The 18,049-nt window shown below is 36.1% G+C and overlaps 1 protein-coding gene across 6 annotated transcripts in view; it reads right to left on the bottom strand.

Annotated features, from left to right (window-relative positions):
* ELF2 (E74 like ETS transcription factor 2) overlaps positions 1–18,049 on the bottom strand; it is a 108,334-nt gene that overhangs the window by 43,363 nt on the left and 46,922 nt on the right. For 4 of the 6 annotated variants that reach the window (XM_035023054.1, XM_035023046.1, XM_035023047.1 and 1 more), the window contains one exon: positions 11,446–11,611. In XM_035023054.1, coding sequence (XP_034878945.1) covers positions 11,446–11,500 — 55 coding nt within the window. In that variant the 5' untranslated portion in view covers positions 11,501–11,611. Of the gene's footprint in view, positions 1–3,369; positions 3,529–11,445; positions 11,612–18,049 lie in introns of those variants that run through there. The other 2 variants (XM_035023051.1, XM_035023053.1) reach the window with 2 other exon arrangements.

Below are 18,049 nucleotides of genomic sequence, written 5' to 3'. Positions count from 1 at the left end.
TTAAAGAAGCATATGCATTAATACATCACAATTAAAAATAGTCTAAAAGCTACGTTTCAATTTATTTGGTTCCTCTGTAATCCTAGATATTGCATGTTATATATTTACAAAAATTGTTGTGAGAAGGTCCACAGGCTGAATTCACCATATGATCAAAGAGGCCCATGACACAAAAAGATGAAAAAACTACGAAAGTTAATAGCTGTGTTGAAAATGTTCTTGACCTCCTTTAAATGATGACCTTTCATGAACCTAAGAAAACTCATAGGCCTCTTTCCCAGTTTATAAATGGGCATGGAGGATGCATAAGGGACAATGACTCCTTCTCTTGAAACAGAATTGTACCAAGTTACCCAGCTTTGAATTCTGAAAAGAAAAGCTAGCTGTGCAACTATAATTTTTAATCTCTATAATTTCTAGCTTAGTTTGGGCAATGGGCATACCTAGAGCTCAGATCTATAGAGGCAGACAATTTAGTGGAAGGTGAGTAAAAATAGTTGACTAGCTATTAGGGAGCTCTGAATGAGAAGCTAAGGAGTTCAGATTTTATTTTAGATAATGCTTTGTTTGTCTTGTTTCACTTTTCATTTATAGCACTATTTGGGGAAAAACTAAATTTGTGTAAGAAACATACTTTGTTTAAAACTCTAAAAAGGCTTCCCATTGCCCTTTAGATATGGCCCAACAAACAGACACAAATCTTACAATGTCCTCAGCAGTAAGAGTTTTTTACCTCTTTAGCTTCATTTTAATCCCCTTTCCTTTTCATAATCCATATTCTAGCCATACTGAATTCCCTTCTACAACTCAAATAGGCCATGTTCTCCTTCCTCCAGATTTCCAACCATGCTGCACTCTGCCTGGCTAATTACTTCAAACCCTTCAAATCTGTTCAAATGTTACTTCCTCAGGGAGGCATTTTCTGTCCTCCTAGGCATTCCCCAGCTATATACTCCCTAAACCTTTCATTAATCCTATCATAATGCTCATCACATTTGATTATAATAACGTGTTTAACTGTTCATTTCTCCACATAGCTGAAAGCCTGGTGAGAGCAAAGACAGGGTCTTGTTTACCCCAAGACACTCGGCTCTGAGCCTGACATGCTGCAGCCCTCAGTAAGAGCTGGTAGAGGATGAATGGATGGATAATTTGCCTAGAAATGTTTTAAAGCATTCCTACATTTAAGAACCTTCAGCTATCCCTACTTGGCAACATTTATAACCTTGTGTGCTCATTTATAATTCTATATAATCCAAATTTGCCCTCTCCTCTAAATGAATAAAAATTTGGGGCGCCTGGGTTGGCTCAGTAGGTTGGGCATCTATCTGCCTTTGGCTCAGGTTGTGATCCCAGGGCCCTGGGATGGAGTCCCATGTCCAGCTCCTTGCTCAGTGGGGAGCCTGCTTCTCCCTCTCCCTCTGCTGTTCCCCCTGCTTGTGCTCTCTCTCTGTCAAATAAATAAATAAAATCTTTAAAAAAGATAAATGAATAAAAATTTATTATTTAGGCACATTGTTATAGAGTGAAATTGAAAGTTAACTAGTGTTTTTTTTTTTAATTTTTCTTTTTTTTTTTTTTTAAAGATTTTATTTATTTATTTGAGAGAGAGAGAATGAGAGACAGAGAGCAGGAGAGGGAGGAGGGTCAGAGGGAGGAGAAGCAGACTCCCCGCCGAGCAGGGAGCCCGATGCAGGACTTGATCCCGGGACTCCAGGATCATGACCTGAGCTGAAGGCAGATGCTTAACCATCTGAGCCACCCAGGCGCCCCTAACTAGTGTTTTAAAAACTAAAAAGTCTGGGGCGCCTGGGTGGCTCAGCTGGTTGAGCAACCAACACTTAATTTTGGCTCAGGTTGTGATTTCAGGGTCATGAGATTGAGATTCTCTCTCTCTCTCTCTCCCTTTCCCTCTGCCCCTCCCCCTGCTCAAGTGCAAGTGCTCTCTCTCTCTCTCTCTCTCTCTCTTAAATAAATAAATAAAATCTTTTTAAAAATAAATATAAATAAAAACTAAAAGTCTGAGCACAAAGGAATGAGTGCTATAGTTTCCAAAAGCAAACACCCTTTATTGATCTGTTCTCTAGATATACTTCTTTCTTTATATACAAAATATGATTCTTAAAGCATATAAATACCATTTAAAATCATTCCTTTTCATTTCTGCTTTATTAACTGACAGGGTAGTTCTTTACTTTTGGCCTCTATCTTTTTCCTTCACATAACAATCTGTAAAACATATATTCAAGTGCACTAAAAATCAGTGGCTATTTTAAAGGGTCCTTAAAGGATCCTGTTTTAAAATTATAGTTTAGGAAGCAGAAGCTTCATTTCATTTTCTTTTTGGATCACAAAATCTGATTAAAAAGTAACAATTATGATAAAACACTATTGACTGAAGTAATGTGTCATATTAAAACACCTTTCATCTTCTATATTCTTCATAATTTAATACCTTATAGTTACTTTGCATACTTTTAAACAACAAAGTTAAATGATTTTTCACTTTAACACCCTCTATTAAAAGACAGTAAAGAATTTAGAGACCATACTCAGCATACATATGACTTCCACAACCACAACTCACCTCCATTTTTTATAAACCTGATATTTTAATGTCCAATTCCCAGTAAATACGAATTTCAGGAAGATTCATAATTGCATGACACCATATTTCATTAATTCTAAGATGTACTTTTTTTCACATTTTAACATCTCTGAAATCAGGATGTATCTTACAATTGATGGTATCCTAAAATTTATAATTGGCAGCATTTCTTTCTTTTAGTGGTCTAAAAATGTTTCTTACAATAGGGGGTATCTTAGGCTAAATGAAATATAGTTATTAAAATATTAAAAGCTTTTCTCTAATAATGCTTCCTAACTCATCTAAATCACAATACAATTATAATTCAAACAGTTCTAGAATCAAAACTAACTGAACTTAAGATTCACATTTTACCTTTTTAGAAAACTAGTCACTAGGCTAAACTCAAAAAAATAGATAATTAAAAGAAAACACCTCTTTAAAAAAATGTAGGAAAAAGTCTAGATTTCAGAAGCAGAAATAACAGAAAGAGAAGGGAAAAAAAAGACTTGAAGATGTTCAGTCAGTAGTAGCTTCCAAGGAAGTAGAGGCATGAAATAGCCCTAGAGCTTAATCTATAAAAAGAAACAAGTATTAGGAACATGGCAGGGGTTAGCAGAGATAACAAATGGTTTAGGAGGAAAGATACTGTTATATTATTTCTCCCTCCTAAAGGAGGAATCGTTGTCACCCTTTAAACAAAAATATGGTATAGGTAGTTGAAATAATTGTAATTAAATGTAAAATTGTAAACATTCTTAGTAAATTAAAAACCAACCTACCAGCATTGTCTTCCTTCTGGCTCAATCTGTTTCACCTTCAGGTAATCCTAGGATAGGGGCTCCTTTTCAGATCCCCAGTTTTTCATGTCGATCTTCTACCTCCCTGTGGCAACAATATTTTCTAATTAAAAGAGTCCTTTTGTGCCACAGGGAGGATTTCTGATGGTATAACAAATACAAAAGTTATCACAGCTCATCATGAAGTCAACTTAGTCTTGAGATTTTTCAAGAAAGAAATTTGGCTCCTGAATTTATTTTTCAAGACAGAAATCTGGTTTTATTTTTTTAAACTGCCCTTTAAAAAGCTAAACTTTCATTTACTTAAAAAAAAAAAAGCAGTGCTTTCTTGTTGAATTATGTAAAAATTCTTATCATTTGTCTATCTTTTCAACTAACCTCTAAACACAATTTTGTTGATCACAAAAAGAAACTAAGTTTTCTTGATCATTTCTTTAACTACTAACACCAAATTTTTATGTTTTGATACCTGGCTAAAAACCAAAGTCCTACTCCTAATGATCAGAAGAGAGAAGTAGGAAGCGAACAGACTGCTTTCAGCCAATGTCTGTTAGTAAAGACTAATAAATCTACTTGTATTACATAACATAATGTTAATTTTGCTTAAAATGTACATTTTAAAAAGGCCAGCAAGAAATACAAAAAGCAATACTTGCTGTTCCCTTGCTGGTAAGGGATTATGAGTAATTTTCACTGTTTTTCTTTGTAATACTTCCCAATTTCTCCAATGAGCATGTGTTGCTTTTATTATAAGAAAAAAATCAAATTTAGGTGTAAGCACGAATGATTAAAATCTACTGTGACGGGTGCCTGGGTGGCTCAGTCATTAAGCACCTGCCTTGGGCTCAGGTCATGATCCCAGGGTCCTGGGATCGAGCCCTGCATCGGGCTCCCTGCTGGGCGGGAGGCCTGTTTCTCCCTCTCCCACTCCCCCTGCTTATATTCCCTCTCTTGCTGTCTCTCTCTCTGTCAAATAAATAAATGGATCTTAAAAAAAAATAATAACCTACTGTGACTTTAAGATGAAGTTAATATAATATGACAACATTATGGCGCTGATATATTTTGGATGCCCATATTTATGTTTTTGGATGACTACCCTTTTATATTTTAAATAACCCTAAGATATTCAATGTTTAGCATATTAACAAAAAAGAAAATATATTTAAGATTTTACACAGATGGTTCTTGATTATACTGCAATACTGAGGCAAAACTCAATTTATTTCAATCTGTATTCCCTAACCATTATGTGTTAAACACTATTATTATATACTATATTCAACAAAACTAAAAAGTATGGTCCCTGTCTTCAAGAGACATATATCCAGTTTGAAAACAAAGGAGTATGAATACACACAAGAACAGTATAAGAAAGTACATGATCAAGTGCCTTAGTCCAGATGGTCTAACAGAGGATCAGGAAAGGGACCATTTAATGTAGACCGTAATCACTGTGGAAAGTTTAGTGTAGTTGGGCCTTAAAAAAATAGATAATACTCGGGCGCCTGGGTGGCTCAGTTGGTTAAGCGACTGCCTTCAGCTCAGGTCATGATCCTGGAGTCCCTGGATCGAGTCCCGCATTGGGTTCCCTGCTCGGCAGGGAGTCTGCTTCTCCCTCTGACCCTCCCCCATCTCATGTGCTCTCTCTCATTCTCTCTCTTTCAAATAAATAAAATCTTTAAAAAAAAAAAAAAGATAATACTTAATCACAGTCTTGATAGAAAACTGTATTTGAGCAAAAGCTCAGAAGATAAGAAGGCCAGATTAGGAAGGATCTACTTCTGGATGATTCTGTGAGTCTGAATTTGGCAGAGGAGTGGCTTTTGAAATCTGATAAAGAGCTTCAGGAGAATGATAAATGTAGGTGCCAAAGCACAGTAAGTTAAGGAAGGAATGACAAGGAAAAAGTACAGAATGAAGGTATGGAGCCTTTTTTTTTTTTTTAAAGTGGAAGTGAAAGGAAAGAGAAAAATACAACAGAGAAGTAAACAAATGTTCTGTTTTAATGTATAAAAGACCTTCTCCATATTTGAAGGCATAAGGAAAGGTTCTAATGAAGTTAAGGGAATACTTATGGAGCACTTACTACATGACAAGCACTGTGCTTTATATATTTATTTTATGTAGTCCTCACGACCTTGAATTACTAGTTTATGACAGTGAAACAGACTCTCAAAAACTTAAACACTGATAGGTAAGTAATAAAGTAGGAATCTGAAACCACGACTAACTAACCATCAGTATTCTTCCCTTTTCTACTAAAGAGAACTACTTAAAAGTCTTTAAAAAGAAAAAATGTTAACCTCAGGAATAGGATTTTCTATCATATTTGATCACTCTTGGCTTTTCTTCATGTTCCTCAAAATGTAAACATTCCTTAAGGTTAATTCCTTAATTCTGTGTCCCTTGTTCTTGATCACAGAGAGTCAAACACAGAATTTAATTATCTTCTCCCTTGGAGAAATCTCTCAAATACCTTTCCTTTTGGAGATTCCATTTATTACCATGGAATCAATGACTATGATTTCCAAAACAGTCTCTCCTTGACCTTTCTTTACTAAACTTCAGTTGTACTAGATATCTTCCATTTGCCCCTCCAGATCTATTCTTTACCTTTCCTGATGCTGCTCTCTGTCCCAGAAGGCTGACTTCAACAGGACTTCTATTGCTTTAAATTGCATTGGGTCAATGGAGAGCCTTGGCAGGGCATTAGAGGGAAGAAGGAGAAGAAAATCATAGTAACCCCTGGCTCCCTCTCTGTGGCATCACCCTCAAGCCAGCTGCATCCTTTGATCAAAGGTCCCAGATTCTCCCAAGGTGACCCTCTCTTCTTCTAGGTTCCAGCAACCATTCCCTCCCTTGGGGCCTCAGGCCAAAGGACAGAAACAGCTCTGCTACTGCCACTTCTGGCCTACTGCCCTATTTCTTATGATCACCCTACACTTGCCCATATATTTATAACTAGTCATTTTGTAAAACATTTTTTAAATTATCCTAATTTGAGTATGACATCTCCTTTGTTTTGGGACCCTGGCTATATATTTGTGCATCTTTAAATACCTAAATATTTCTCCTTAGATGCTCTGCTTCAACTCAAAATCAACACACCTACTACCAAACATATCTGTTTCCCAAAAGAGTCTTGCCTTCCTCAAATCCCTATATGATACTTATGGCCATCACTTAAGGCCAAAAAAAACTTAGTGTCTTACCTAACTATGCCTCTCCCCCTAATTTGTCATGTCAAGTATATATAGTAGCATATAGAGCATATATAGTAGCATTGCTTATATAAGCCCCTTCTGCTCCCATCGCTTCTACTTTGTTTTGCTCAAGTCACCTCTTAACCCATACTACAACAGCTAGTCGTCCTGCTTCATCCCTTCTCCTACAATCATCCGCTATCTCCTGAGATACTAATTACATGGTACTTTCTACTCAAAACCTTCCAAATCTTTTTGCTTCTTACATGCCTAATCACTAACTCTTGGTTCAAATCATAATCTAGTCACAACTCCTAATGGAACCCTCTGTCATGGTCTCATTTACTCAGTATCTTCTAAACATGCCTTGAACTTCAATATTCCACCCATTATTAATGATATTTCCCTCAGCTACAGTGCCTTTCACTCACCTCCTATCTGCCCATCCAAATCCTACCATCTGTCCTCCTTCCTTCCTTTCTCTAAACGTTCCCTAATCCTGTAAACTGAACTTTCTTCTCCTAAAAATTTCTTTGAATTTGTAAGTAGCACCCTATTGATTCTATACTGCTTTATAGTTTCAATATAATATATATTATATATAAGTAAATTATTAACCCCTTGAGGGAAAGGAACATGTTGAAAACAGTGCCCTTGCACATAAGAAATGCAAACTATTACTGACATCATAAATTAAAGTGGAAGTTTAAGAAGAAAAATATAGTAAGTTAAGGTGCAAGATGAAGAAGCAGATCCTAGATAGCTCAATCTTCTCAGCTAAGCCTTAAAAGATTTCTATCAAAACTTATCTACTATTGATTGCATTGGTATAAACTTACTATTTTTTAAATGGCAATCTGTAATATGTACACATCGGGCTCCCTGCTATAAACTATATATATATATAGTTTTTTAAGAGTGAACATAAAAACTGCATTTCAAATCTTAGTAGGGAATCCCAGAGACTCCTTTCCATCCCCAACTCACCACCTTAGTCTATCTAGCAGGCCTCCAGAGCTCGTGTACCCTACAGCCACTGGCAAAAGTATTTCCAGCCTGCCAGTCAAGACCACCCTTCATTCATACTTCATTACTTTTCCTCAAAGACTCTTTATGATTACTGATCTCCAGTTATCATCAAAAAGCAATTTTTTTTTAAAAAAGCAATTTATAGGTTTAGATAAACACACTTAAAGTCTCAAACATATTTGGGTTTTCTATAAAATTTGAGAGGATTACTATTACTCATAAACTCTGTGAGAAAAACATACATTTTCTTTGTCTATAAAAGACATTTACTACTAACAAAATGAGAAATCATTTTATACATAAAATAAGTAAGATGGCTAAGTGTACATCACTATATAATTTTAATACTCCTGCCTGGATTTCATCATGAACACTGTTTTCTGGTATAGACATATATATATGGGTATATAAGGGAATAAAAGAAGAAAAACTTCGATGTAAACATGAAGAGAACTGATATAACAGGTCAATATATATAATTATGAACATTTTTTAGACTAATATCATCTAAGTTATAATGTAGGAGCATTCCAGGAAGCATTTCCTAGACGTACAAAAGGAAATCTTGTTCTATAAGGGATCTCATTTCCACCAATTCACCAAATAAAAACCGTTGTAGACATCTTATAAATACTCCTTTCCTTTTCTTCCCAGTCAGCTTCTTCTCCAAAGCCTATATGTATCAGGAATTTAAGTTAAAAATTTATAGCGCCACAGAAACGAACCTGATCCTACTCTACTACCTAAAAGGAAACATACATCAGGGTAAGTCATAACAACATTTATTTATATGTCTATGTTCTAAATGTCAGAAGAATGAAAATTTATTCAGATTTTAACTCGTTAAAAATGCTTTTTATTCTTTACAGGGTGCCTGGCTGGCTCAGTCAGTAGAGCATGGGACTCTTGAATCTTGGGATTGTAAATTCGAGCCCCATGTTCGGTGTAGAGATTACTTAAAAGTAAAATCTTTTTTAAAATGCATTTTATTCTTTAAATAAAAACAAAATTAAGGGGCACCTGGGTGGCTCAGTCGTTAGGCGTCTGCCTTCGGCTCAGGTCATGGTCCCAGGGTCCCGGGATCAAGCCCCACATCGGGCTCCCTGCTCAGCAGGAAGTCTCCTTCTCCCTCTCCCACTCCCCCTGCTTGTATTCCCTCTCTCGCTGTATCTCTCTCTCTCTGTCAAACAATAAATAAATAAAAATCTTAAAAAAAAAAAAATTAAGTTCAGATTAACTGATTCTAAACTAATCTATATATATTAACAATCCTTATAAAGTTACATTAAAAACCCATGAGCCATAGTATTTTCAAATAACTCAGGATACTGTAGTCTCAAGTTCCACATGCCTTATGATGAATAAATAGGAGTGTTTTAAATTGTTCTGATTATAGATGTATGAGATGTATGAGCCAGCAGATTTCAGTCTGAGTTTGGTATTGCCTTTAACAGAGTTATAAATGAATTCTAAGTTTTACAGTGTTACTCTGTAAGAGAGACAAGAATGGCTATACTATACTATTCTTTATTTTTTGAAGTGATAAAGCAAACATAGATTTTTAAAAAATGAACCAGAATGGAATTAAAAATGTTTAAGATGAACTTCTCAAGTACTTCTAGACTATTTTAGAATAATGTAAGTTATTTACTAACATTTCCTTTTAGTGTTGAAGAAAAACCAATCTAAAAAATATTATCAACTAGTCAAAAACCATTTTCAAAATATCACAAAAGTAACTATTCTTTTAGCCAGACTATGTATATCCTCTTTCAATATTACAATCATTCATATCTCTGCCCTGCAAATGTTATCATCATCCTCAGAGTTCAAGATAACTAAGAAAATAAAATCCCTTGAACAGATTATATTCTCTTCCTATTTGGAATTGCTTTTACCTGAGTAATTTAAATTAATGAAGCACTGATCATCAATTATACAACCAATAAGATTTGGCTGACCTGCTCTGGTATTTTCATGTGATGAGTATGCATGATTTTCTACTAATGGGACTTTGGTACTATAGTTTTCATACTTTATGAAGTTCCCAATTTGCTACCAAAATCATAGTCTTCCTTATTTTTTTGATCAAAACATCTTCCAGAAATTTCAAACAGGTTCTTTTTTTTTCATTCAACTTAAGCTATCATACTTTTTTCTCTTGTGCTATTAATTTTCTGTTTAGTTACACCCTAGTTACACTCCTATAATAAAATCAGTTACAATATCTACTTCAAAATATCATCCTGCATAATACATTTAGCTGTTCTTCCTATTCTTTTCCCCAAGAAGAAAATTCATGTCTGCCATGATGCTTCTAGCTTCAGACTGGAAAACTCTCCAAAATCCTCAAAGAAAACACATATGTATCTTCCTGCCACTTGCATTATCTGCTGTAAATCAAGTACCACTCCAGTCCAGTCACAAAGCCTATATAAAGTGTTTGGCTACCTATTTTGAGAAAATGAACTGATTATCACTTCACAGGGGCTTGCTGGCACTGTTGCCTTCATTGTTCTGCAGAGCAAGGTAACTTTTAATCCCTCAGCTCAATAAAAAATAAAACTGGAGGAAAAAAATAAAATAAAACTGGAGGAAGCACAGCAGTAAGCTAGAAGAAGCTAGTAGTCTTAGGGAAGGCTACTGGGCTTCAACAAGCAGAAAAACATCAAATATTGAAAATTTTTAATCATGGGACTTTGCTACATTTATAGAAACTTATCTAAATACTTAAGAGTGATGAGGCACCTAGGTGGCTCAGTCAGTTAAGCATGCAGCTCTTGACCTCAGCTCAGGTCTTGATCTCATGGTTGTGAGTTCAAGCCTCATGTTGGGCTCCATGTTGGGCTCCATGTTGGGCATGGAGCCTAAATAAATAAATAAATAAATAAATAAATAAATAAATATTTAAGAGTGTTTATTAGAATTGTAAACCAAGTATAAGAATTCTTTTTCTCCATTAAGAGCTAAAGATAAATTTTAATATTTATTATTACAAGACAGTCACTACAATCTTTCTGGTACAATACTCTATTTTCTTTATAATCAGTGGCAAAAATGAAAAGGTTTCCAAGGGGGCGCCTGGGTGGCTCAGTCCTTGAGCAACTGCCTTCAGCTCAGGTCATGATCCCAGGGTCCTGGGATTGAGCCCCGCATCGGGCTCCCTGCTCCACGGGAAGTCTGCTTCTCCCTCTCCCACTCCCCCTGCTTGTGTTCCCTCTCTGGCTGTCTCTCTTTCTGTCAAATAAAATCTTAAAAAAAAAAAAAAAAAAGAAAAGATTTTCAAGGATTATATATATTAATCTCCAATTAAACATATAATTATCTCACCGTAGACAGACTGAAATACCAAAATTTCTCAGAAGACAAAAAGGGAAGAAGAATCTGACAGACTGCTACAAAGATGCTTCTGATCTAAGAAAAAAGGAATCATACTGCTCCACCAATATTGACTCAAAGAAACTCTTAATCTGTTACAGAATGAGAATACTGTCTTTATTTTTGAATTAAAAAGTTACCCTCATATACTAGCCTATGGACTTCTATAAGTAAGTAACTAGTCAATATTCACACTCTCAGGAAAAAAAATGATAATTTTATTATTATGGGCCTATAATCTTGTCCTTAGAGTCCACAATATGAGACCTGTTATACTCCAGAGAATTCTAATGTAGAACTTTATATCAATTCCCTTAAATAAGAGATGTTTCACTGGTTTCCAAGCAAAAAGAGGTTCTTTGGTATAGTACTCATTTGGCAATAGTAATATGGACACTTATAAAATAAGAAGTTACAAATAATGAACATTTTATGAGATGTCTACCTGTTTCCACATTCTCGGTCTCAACTTCTTGTTCTTCTGCCACATCTTGCATCATGTAAGTCTCATCATCATAGACCAGAACCTGGGCTGCATAGCCCTGCTCTAATCTGGCACTTGGAACTGGCTCCACAATCACTGCTGGGTATTCAGAAACCTTTTCACTTTCCTACAAGAGCAAATTTAGAAAACAATCAACCTTTTTATTCATAAATTCTGGATTTACGTATAAATACTTGAGTTCACGTAGTCTGAAGGGGGCTACACAATGAGTTTCATGTACTATAATTATGAATGTAAAAACCAAAACAAGAGATGAAAAGGGAACTTTAATAATCTTTTTCAAGGTGTGCCTGGGTGGCTCAGTCGGTTAAGCGTCTGCCTTCGGCTCAGGTCATGATCCCAGGGTCCCGGGATCGAGCCCCGCATCGGGCTCCCTGCTCAGCAGGAAGCCTGCTTCTCCCTCTCCCACTCCCTCTGCTTGTGTTCCCTCTCTCGCTGTGTCTCTCTCTGTCAAATAAATAAATAAAATCTTAAAAAATAATAATAATATTTTTCAAGTCTCAGGAGGTAACATTTTAAACAAGCAGGGCTTTAGGATTAAGATGACAAATTAAAAACATGCATATAATTGCACTCTCCTAAAACTCACAAAAATGAAGTAAAAGACTTTTCAACACAAACCCATAAGGAGAAGAGATAAGAGCAACAGAATCTTGGAAGATTGAGAGTGGATGGATAAGTATTATGAAATGGTTTAGCAGACCCAGGACAGCCAAATCACAGCCTGGCAGCAAAAAGAAGCTGAGAAACAACACACTTTATACTGGAGAACCCACAGAAAGCAATACCCATTACTCCTGGAAATGGAGCAGCAGGTGTAGAGAAAGAGGAGGGGTTCAAACAGGAAAATCCCATTAAAGCTGTTTGAAAAGCACTTTGATTCCTAGACCCGTTCCCTCCTCCATGATGCTAGGCAACTGGCCCTCATCTCAGCAGAAGATTGGAGAATTAACTTTCTGGTGATGGAAAAACAAAACCATCTTTGAGGTATATTAGGCACATTTGTTAGTATCGGTACTGCACCAAAAAGAGAGTTTTCAATCAGCTTTTTAGTCCTCCACTCTTAATGATGAACAGACAGCCAAGTATTGCCACTCATCTAAGGAAAAGCCTCTACCACAGAATATATACATATACGTACACACACCCACACACATATAGGGCATATTCCTCATAGAGATAAGATATTATACCATAAAGTAAGAACAGAATATAATTTAATAAAGAAAGAAAGAGTTCTTAGAAGTTAAAAACATGGGGCGCCTGGGTGGCTCAGATGGTTAAGCGTCTGCCTTCGGCTCAGGTCATGATCTCAGGGTCCTGGGATCGAGTCCCGCATCGGGATCCCCGCTCCGTGGGAGGCCTGCTTCTCCCTCTCCCACTCCCCCTGCTTGTGTTCCCTCTCTCGCTGTGTCTCTCTCTGTCAAATAAAAAAAAAAAAAAATCTTAAAAAAAAAGTTAAAAACATGATAGCTGAAATAAAAAAGACAGAGGCTTGAAGAAAAAAAAAAAAAAAAGACAGAGGCTTGGAAGATAAAACTGAGGCAGTCTTCCAGAAACCAGAGAAACAAGATGAAGTTTTGAAATATAGGGGAGAAAAGAGAATGGTATTAGAGGACCAGTCCAGGAGGTCCAATATCTGAATAACAGAGTTCCAGAAGAAGAAAATAGGGGAGAAAAAAAAGGTTGGAAAGAAATGAAAGAGTTCCAGAAAATTTCCTGAGCTGACAGATACGAGCTGCCCATTTGAAAGGACCCACCAGATATTTACAATAAAAAATTAAGGGAGACCTACCCTGAGGCACACCACTGTGAAATATCACAACACTGGGGACAAAAAGGAAGATTCTACAAGTTTCTAGAGAGAAAATGCAGGTCACATACAAAGAATATGGACTCGGACTTCAGTCTTCTCAACAGTCGTATTAGGAGGAAAATGACAGTGAAACCACCTCTTCAAATTAGAAAGGAAAATTATTTCTAACCCAGAATTGTTCAGCCAGTCAAATCATCTTATGAAAATTAGGTATTTTTTCAAATATGAAAGATCTCAAAACATTTATCTTCCATACATCCTTTCTCAAGAAGCAAGTGGAGAGTGTATTTCATCAAAAAAAAAGTAAAATTTTAATAAAGACAGCAACTTAAGATAGACAATATGGGAGATTCAAAATGGGAGAGAGACAATAGTAATCTTGAGAAGGATTGCAAAGAGATTCCAGGATGCCAGCTATGCACTAGATTTATAGGGCAACCAGTCTGGATTGTAGGAACATGATTCCTGAGACAGGATGATAAACTGTCATCACCAAGATAGCCACTCACATTATTCCTAAGGACAGAGTGTCCAGATAAGCCTATTCCCAGTTTTTATTCATATTTGGCTTGCTTTGATATATCTACTTTGCATTGCTACCTAGAACAGCTAAGAAGACTCATTTCACCTCCTAGATGTGTTCTGCTTTGATCTACTCTTAACTGTTAGAAGAAGGCCACAAAGAGCTTAGAAACAAACAAAAGCAGAATAGCATTCTTCCCCTGTGACTGTATATACACCTGCTGAACAAACCTGCAACACCAGGTCATACCACTGCCTGAAGCCTGACCAAGATGACCCTATGTTTCCAAGATGTAACTCATGACATTCCTTACTGATTTCCTGAGTAGAACCTCTTGAAACTCAGTGAACCTGATGCCAGACTAATCTTCCTTTTCCTGGAAGCTTTAATCTAACTGTGGTAATGCTATCCTTTCTTAACTCAGTTAGCTTGGGACATTATTCATTTTTTAAAAGTAAACAACATGTTGTTTAGGAGCATATCCAAAGACAATAAAGCTATAAAGAAAAGTAAAGGAATATTACCACATACATCAGGATAATGGCACCTCTGGGATATTAAGAGAGGGACACACAATATTCTAAAATAATACTAATTTCTATTTTTAACCTGATTGAGAGCTAATATTTATTCTTTTTGTTATTCTTAAACTAAAACATATTATATTTTATACACTCTTCATTTTGTATCAAACATTTCACAAAAAAGTTTAAATAAATTAAAAACAAAGGTATAATAAATTAAAAATAAGTAAGCACATGCTGAATATTAACACTGAATTTCCTGCTCTGTATAAGGCAAAAAAAATTTAAATTTAACATTAAAAAAAAGTCCTGGGGCGCCGGGGTGGCTCAGTCAGTAGAGTGACTGGCTCTTGGTTTCGGCTCAGGTCATGATCTCAGGGTCCTGGGATCGACCCCCATTTCAGGCTCTGCGTTCGGGGGGAGTCTGCTTCCCCTCTCCCGCTCCCTCTGCCCCATCCCCTGCTCAAGCACTGTCTCTCTTATATAAATAAATAAAACTTTAAAAAATAAATCCTTCCCCACAAATTGGATATACTAACAGTTGAATCTCCATGCTTCTTTCTCAGCTTTATAACTCCAACCTACAGGCAGCATCACTTAGCTATAATACCTGTTAATGAGAAGCATGGGATAGGTAAAAACTGACGAGATCTCCACTCATCAGAAATTCAGAATGCAACAACTAAGTGGCATTTGAGCTAGTATTGACCCAAGCAGTAAATATCTTATTTATATATAACCCAAGGGATTTATAACTTAATTCCTCTGAAATCTAATAGTATTATTAATAGTAATATTAACCTGAAATTATTTTATATTGTGAACTCTCCACCTCCACCTTACCAGTAGGAATTGAATCAAATTGTCTAAACTATGCAATACTTGAGTCTAGAATATTGTACAAGGTCAATTCCCCCATCTATACTCTTTTCCCCACCAATTAGGATTCTAGACCCACTCTTCTCTCTCGTACATGTTAGTTAGGTTTTAATATTTCAGTGGTTCCTTCTAACTATAAAAAAGAAAAAATCTTTATTTCAACTCTTCTTTCTTTTAACTGAACTCCAGATCTTTACTTCTTATACCTGTACACACTCTCAAAAGGTAGTCTAACTCTTTAGCTAGCTATCTACACATACCTTATAATCTGGATTCCACCACCTCACCAAAACTATTCTCTTAAATGTCAGTAAGGACTAAATTCTATTCCAGTTTTCACCCTCCTTTCCCTTTCTGCCGACTCTTATACACTTAAACACTCTTACCTCATTTTAAAATTATTTCTTCCATCTTTTTTGTTCTCTTTCTACCACTCTACTTTTAAGCATCTCCTCTGATTCTTCTTCCATCTCCAGTGACTGAAATATAGCCAATTAACTAAGGTTCTGTCCTCAGCATTTCCTATTCTACCTTCCCTGGCAAGGCCACCCATTCTCAGGGGTTATTTTAAAATAGTACCTCTATACTGATGATTACTAAATATTTGTCTTCTTCTCTGGCTCATCTCCTGAACTCCAGAACCAAATTTTAAACTACCAACTTAACATCACTACAAGAATAATCAGCTAATACTCTAAGCTTAACATGTTTAAATGGAACAAATTATCACCATCTTTCCCTGTTCTCCCTCCCTGTGTTCTCTAAACCTGTTTCTTCATATTAAAAAAAAAAAGGTTACAATATTCATACCTCTCAAAGTCCCTTGAAAATTAAATATCCACAAAGTACATTTGCTTAGCACAGTGTTTAGAGTGTTTAGAACAGAGTAAATACTCAATTGGTGATAGCTAATTGTCATATTGTAAGATTAGTAATAGTATTCAAACCTTCTATTTGCCCTCAACTTTGGAGGGCATCTTTTCACATTACAATCAGAACTGTCTGTTTTACTTCTTTGTACAAAAAGCTTTCATGACTACCCATTTGTCTAAAAGAAAAATTTAACATACAAAACAATGGTTTTTAACACTCTTTGAAGTATAACCCTCAACCCACGTTAGGTGTTGAATTGATTCAGATTGGGGGATTATAGAAGACTTCCTATAACAGGGTCCTGAATGGATGAAAAGAATTTTGATAGATGTGGAAGGCAACTGTAGGCTCATGAACATGAGCAAAAGTCATGGAAGCTTTCACATTTGGGAATTAGGGCCAAAGCAAGTAATCAAAGAACTATGAGAAGTAATGCAGAAAATAAGACTGTAAAGGTGGTGTATTAAGTTCTGGAGTTGTTTTAACAAATTATCATAAACAGGGCCGTAATGCTCCTATTAATGTTCCTGCTCTTCCCCTCCCTTCTGTTCTATTGCATTCCATATCACCTATGAGCCAATTTACCAGGTCATACAGTAATTGTGCACTTCATTTTAAAAGAACTGTCAAATTATATTTCCACTATAAATGTATGAGAGTGACAGTGCTCTACATCCTTTTCCACACATGGTACCCCTGTTATTTTTTTTATAAGATTTTATTAATTTATTTACTTATTTATTTAATTAGATAGAGAGACAGCACAAGCTGGGGGAGAAGCAGAGGGAGAGGGAGAAGCAGACTCCCTGCTGAGCATGGAGCATGATGCGGGACTGGATCCCAGGACCCCAGGATCATGACCCAACCCGAAGAAAAACGTTTAACCAACTGAGCCACCCAGGCGCCCCTCCAACTTATTTTATATAGTCTGAATATAAATCCTTTGTCAATATATATTGTAAATATTTTTTTCCAATCTTGGCTTCACTTTTTCATTTTAATGGAATTTTTTTTAAGTTTTTTAAAAGATTTTATTTATTTGAGAGAGAGCGAGCACGAGCAGGGTGAGCAGTAGAGAAAGAGGGAGAAGCAGGCTCCCCACTGAGTAGGGAGCCTGACCTGGGGCTGATCCCAGGACTCCGGGATCATGACCTGAGCCGAAGGCAGATGCTTGAAGCAACTGAGACACCCAGGCGCCCTTTAATGGAATTTTTAAGAACAGAAGTTTTTAATTTAAATGAAATTCATCATTTTTTCTTTTAAAGCTTTTTTCATGTTTTTGTGTACAATCTAAGAAATCATTGCCTAATTCAAGATTGAAAAAATTTTCTTCTGTGTTTTCTTCCAGAAGTTTTTATAGTTTAAACATTTAATTCTATGATCAATTTTGAGTTATTCATTGTGTATGTGAGAAAGGATTGAGTTCATTAATTTGCATATGGATGTCCAGCAGTTCCACCATTATTTGTTTAAAAGACTCCTTTCTCCACCAAATTATCACCATTATTGAAAATTAATCAGTGTTATGTGGATCTGTATAATGTTCCACTGATCTACATGTCTGTTGGCATATCAAACCACACTGTCTCAATTACTGGAACTTCATGGTAAGTCTTTAAATCAGGTGGATAAGCCCTCTAACTTTGTTTTAGCATAAGTCTTCCAATCCATAAACATGGTATAACTCTTCATTTATTCAGGTCTTTAATTTCTCTCAACAATATGTTGTGGTTGTCTGCATACAGATTTTTTTTTTTTAAGATTTTATTTATTTATTTGACAGAGAGCAGAAAAGCACAAGCAGGGGGAGCTGCAGAGGGAGAAGAAGCAGGCCCCCTTCTGAGCGGGGAGCCCGATGCAGGACTCGATCCCAGGATCCTGGGATCATGACCTGAGCTCAAGGTAGATGCTTAACCATCTGAGCCACCC

Source organism: Mirounga leonina, unplaced genomic scaffold (assembly GCF_011800145.1).
Source record: "Mirounga leonina isolate KUSES-001 unplaced genomic scaffold, KU_Mleo_1.0 Mir_176, whole genome shotgun sequence".
Lineage (NCBI taxonomy): Eukaryota > Metazoa > Chordata > Mammalia > Carnivora > Phocidae > Mirounga > Mirounga leonina.
The sequence above is the reverse complement of the archived record's forward strand: the minus strand, read 5'-3'. Positions and strand labels throughout refer to the sequence as shown.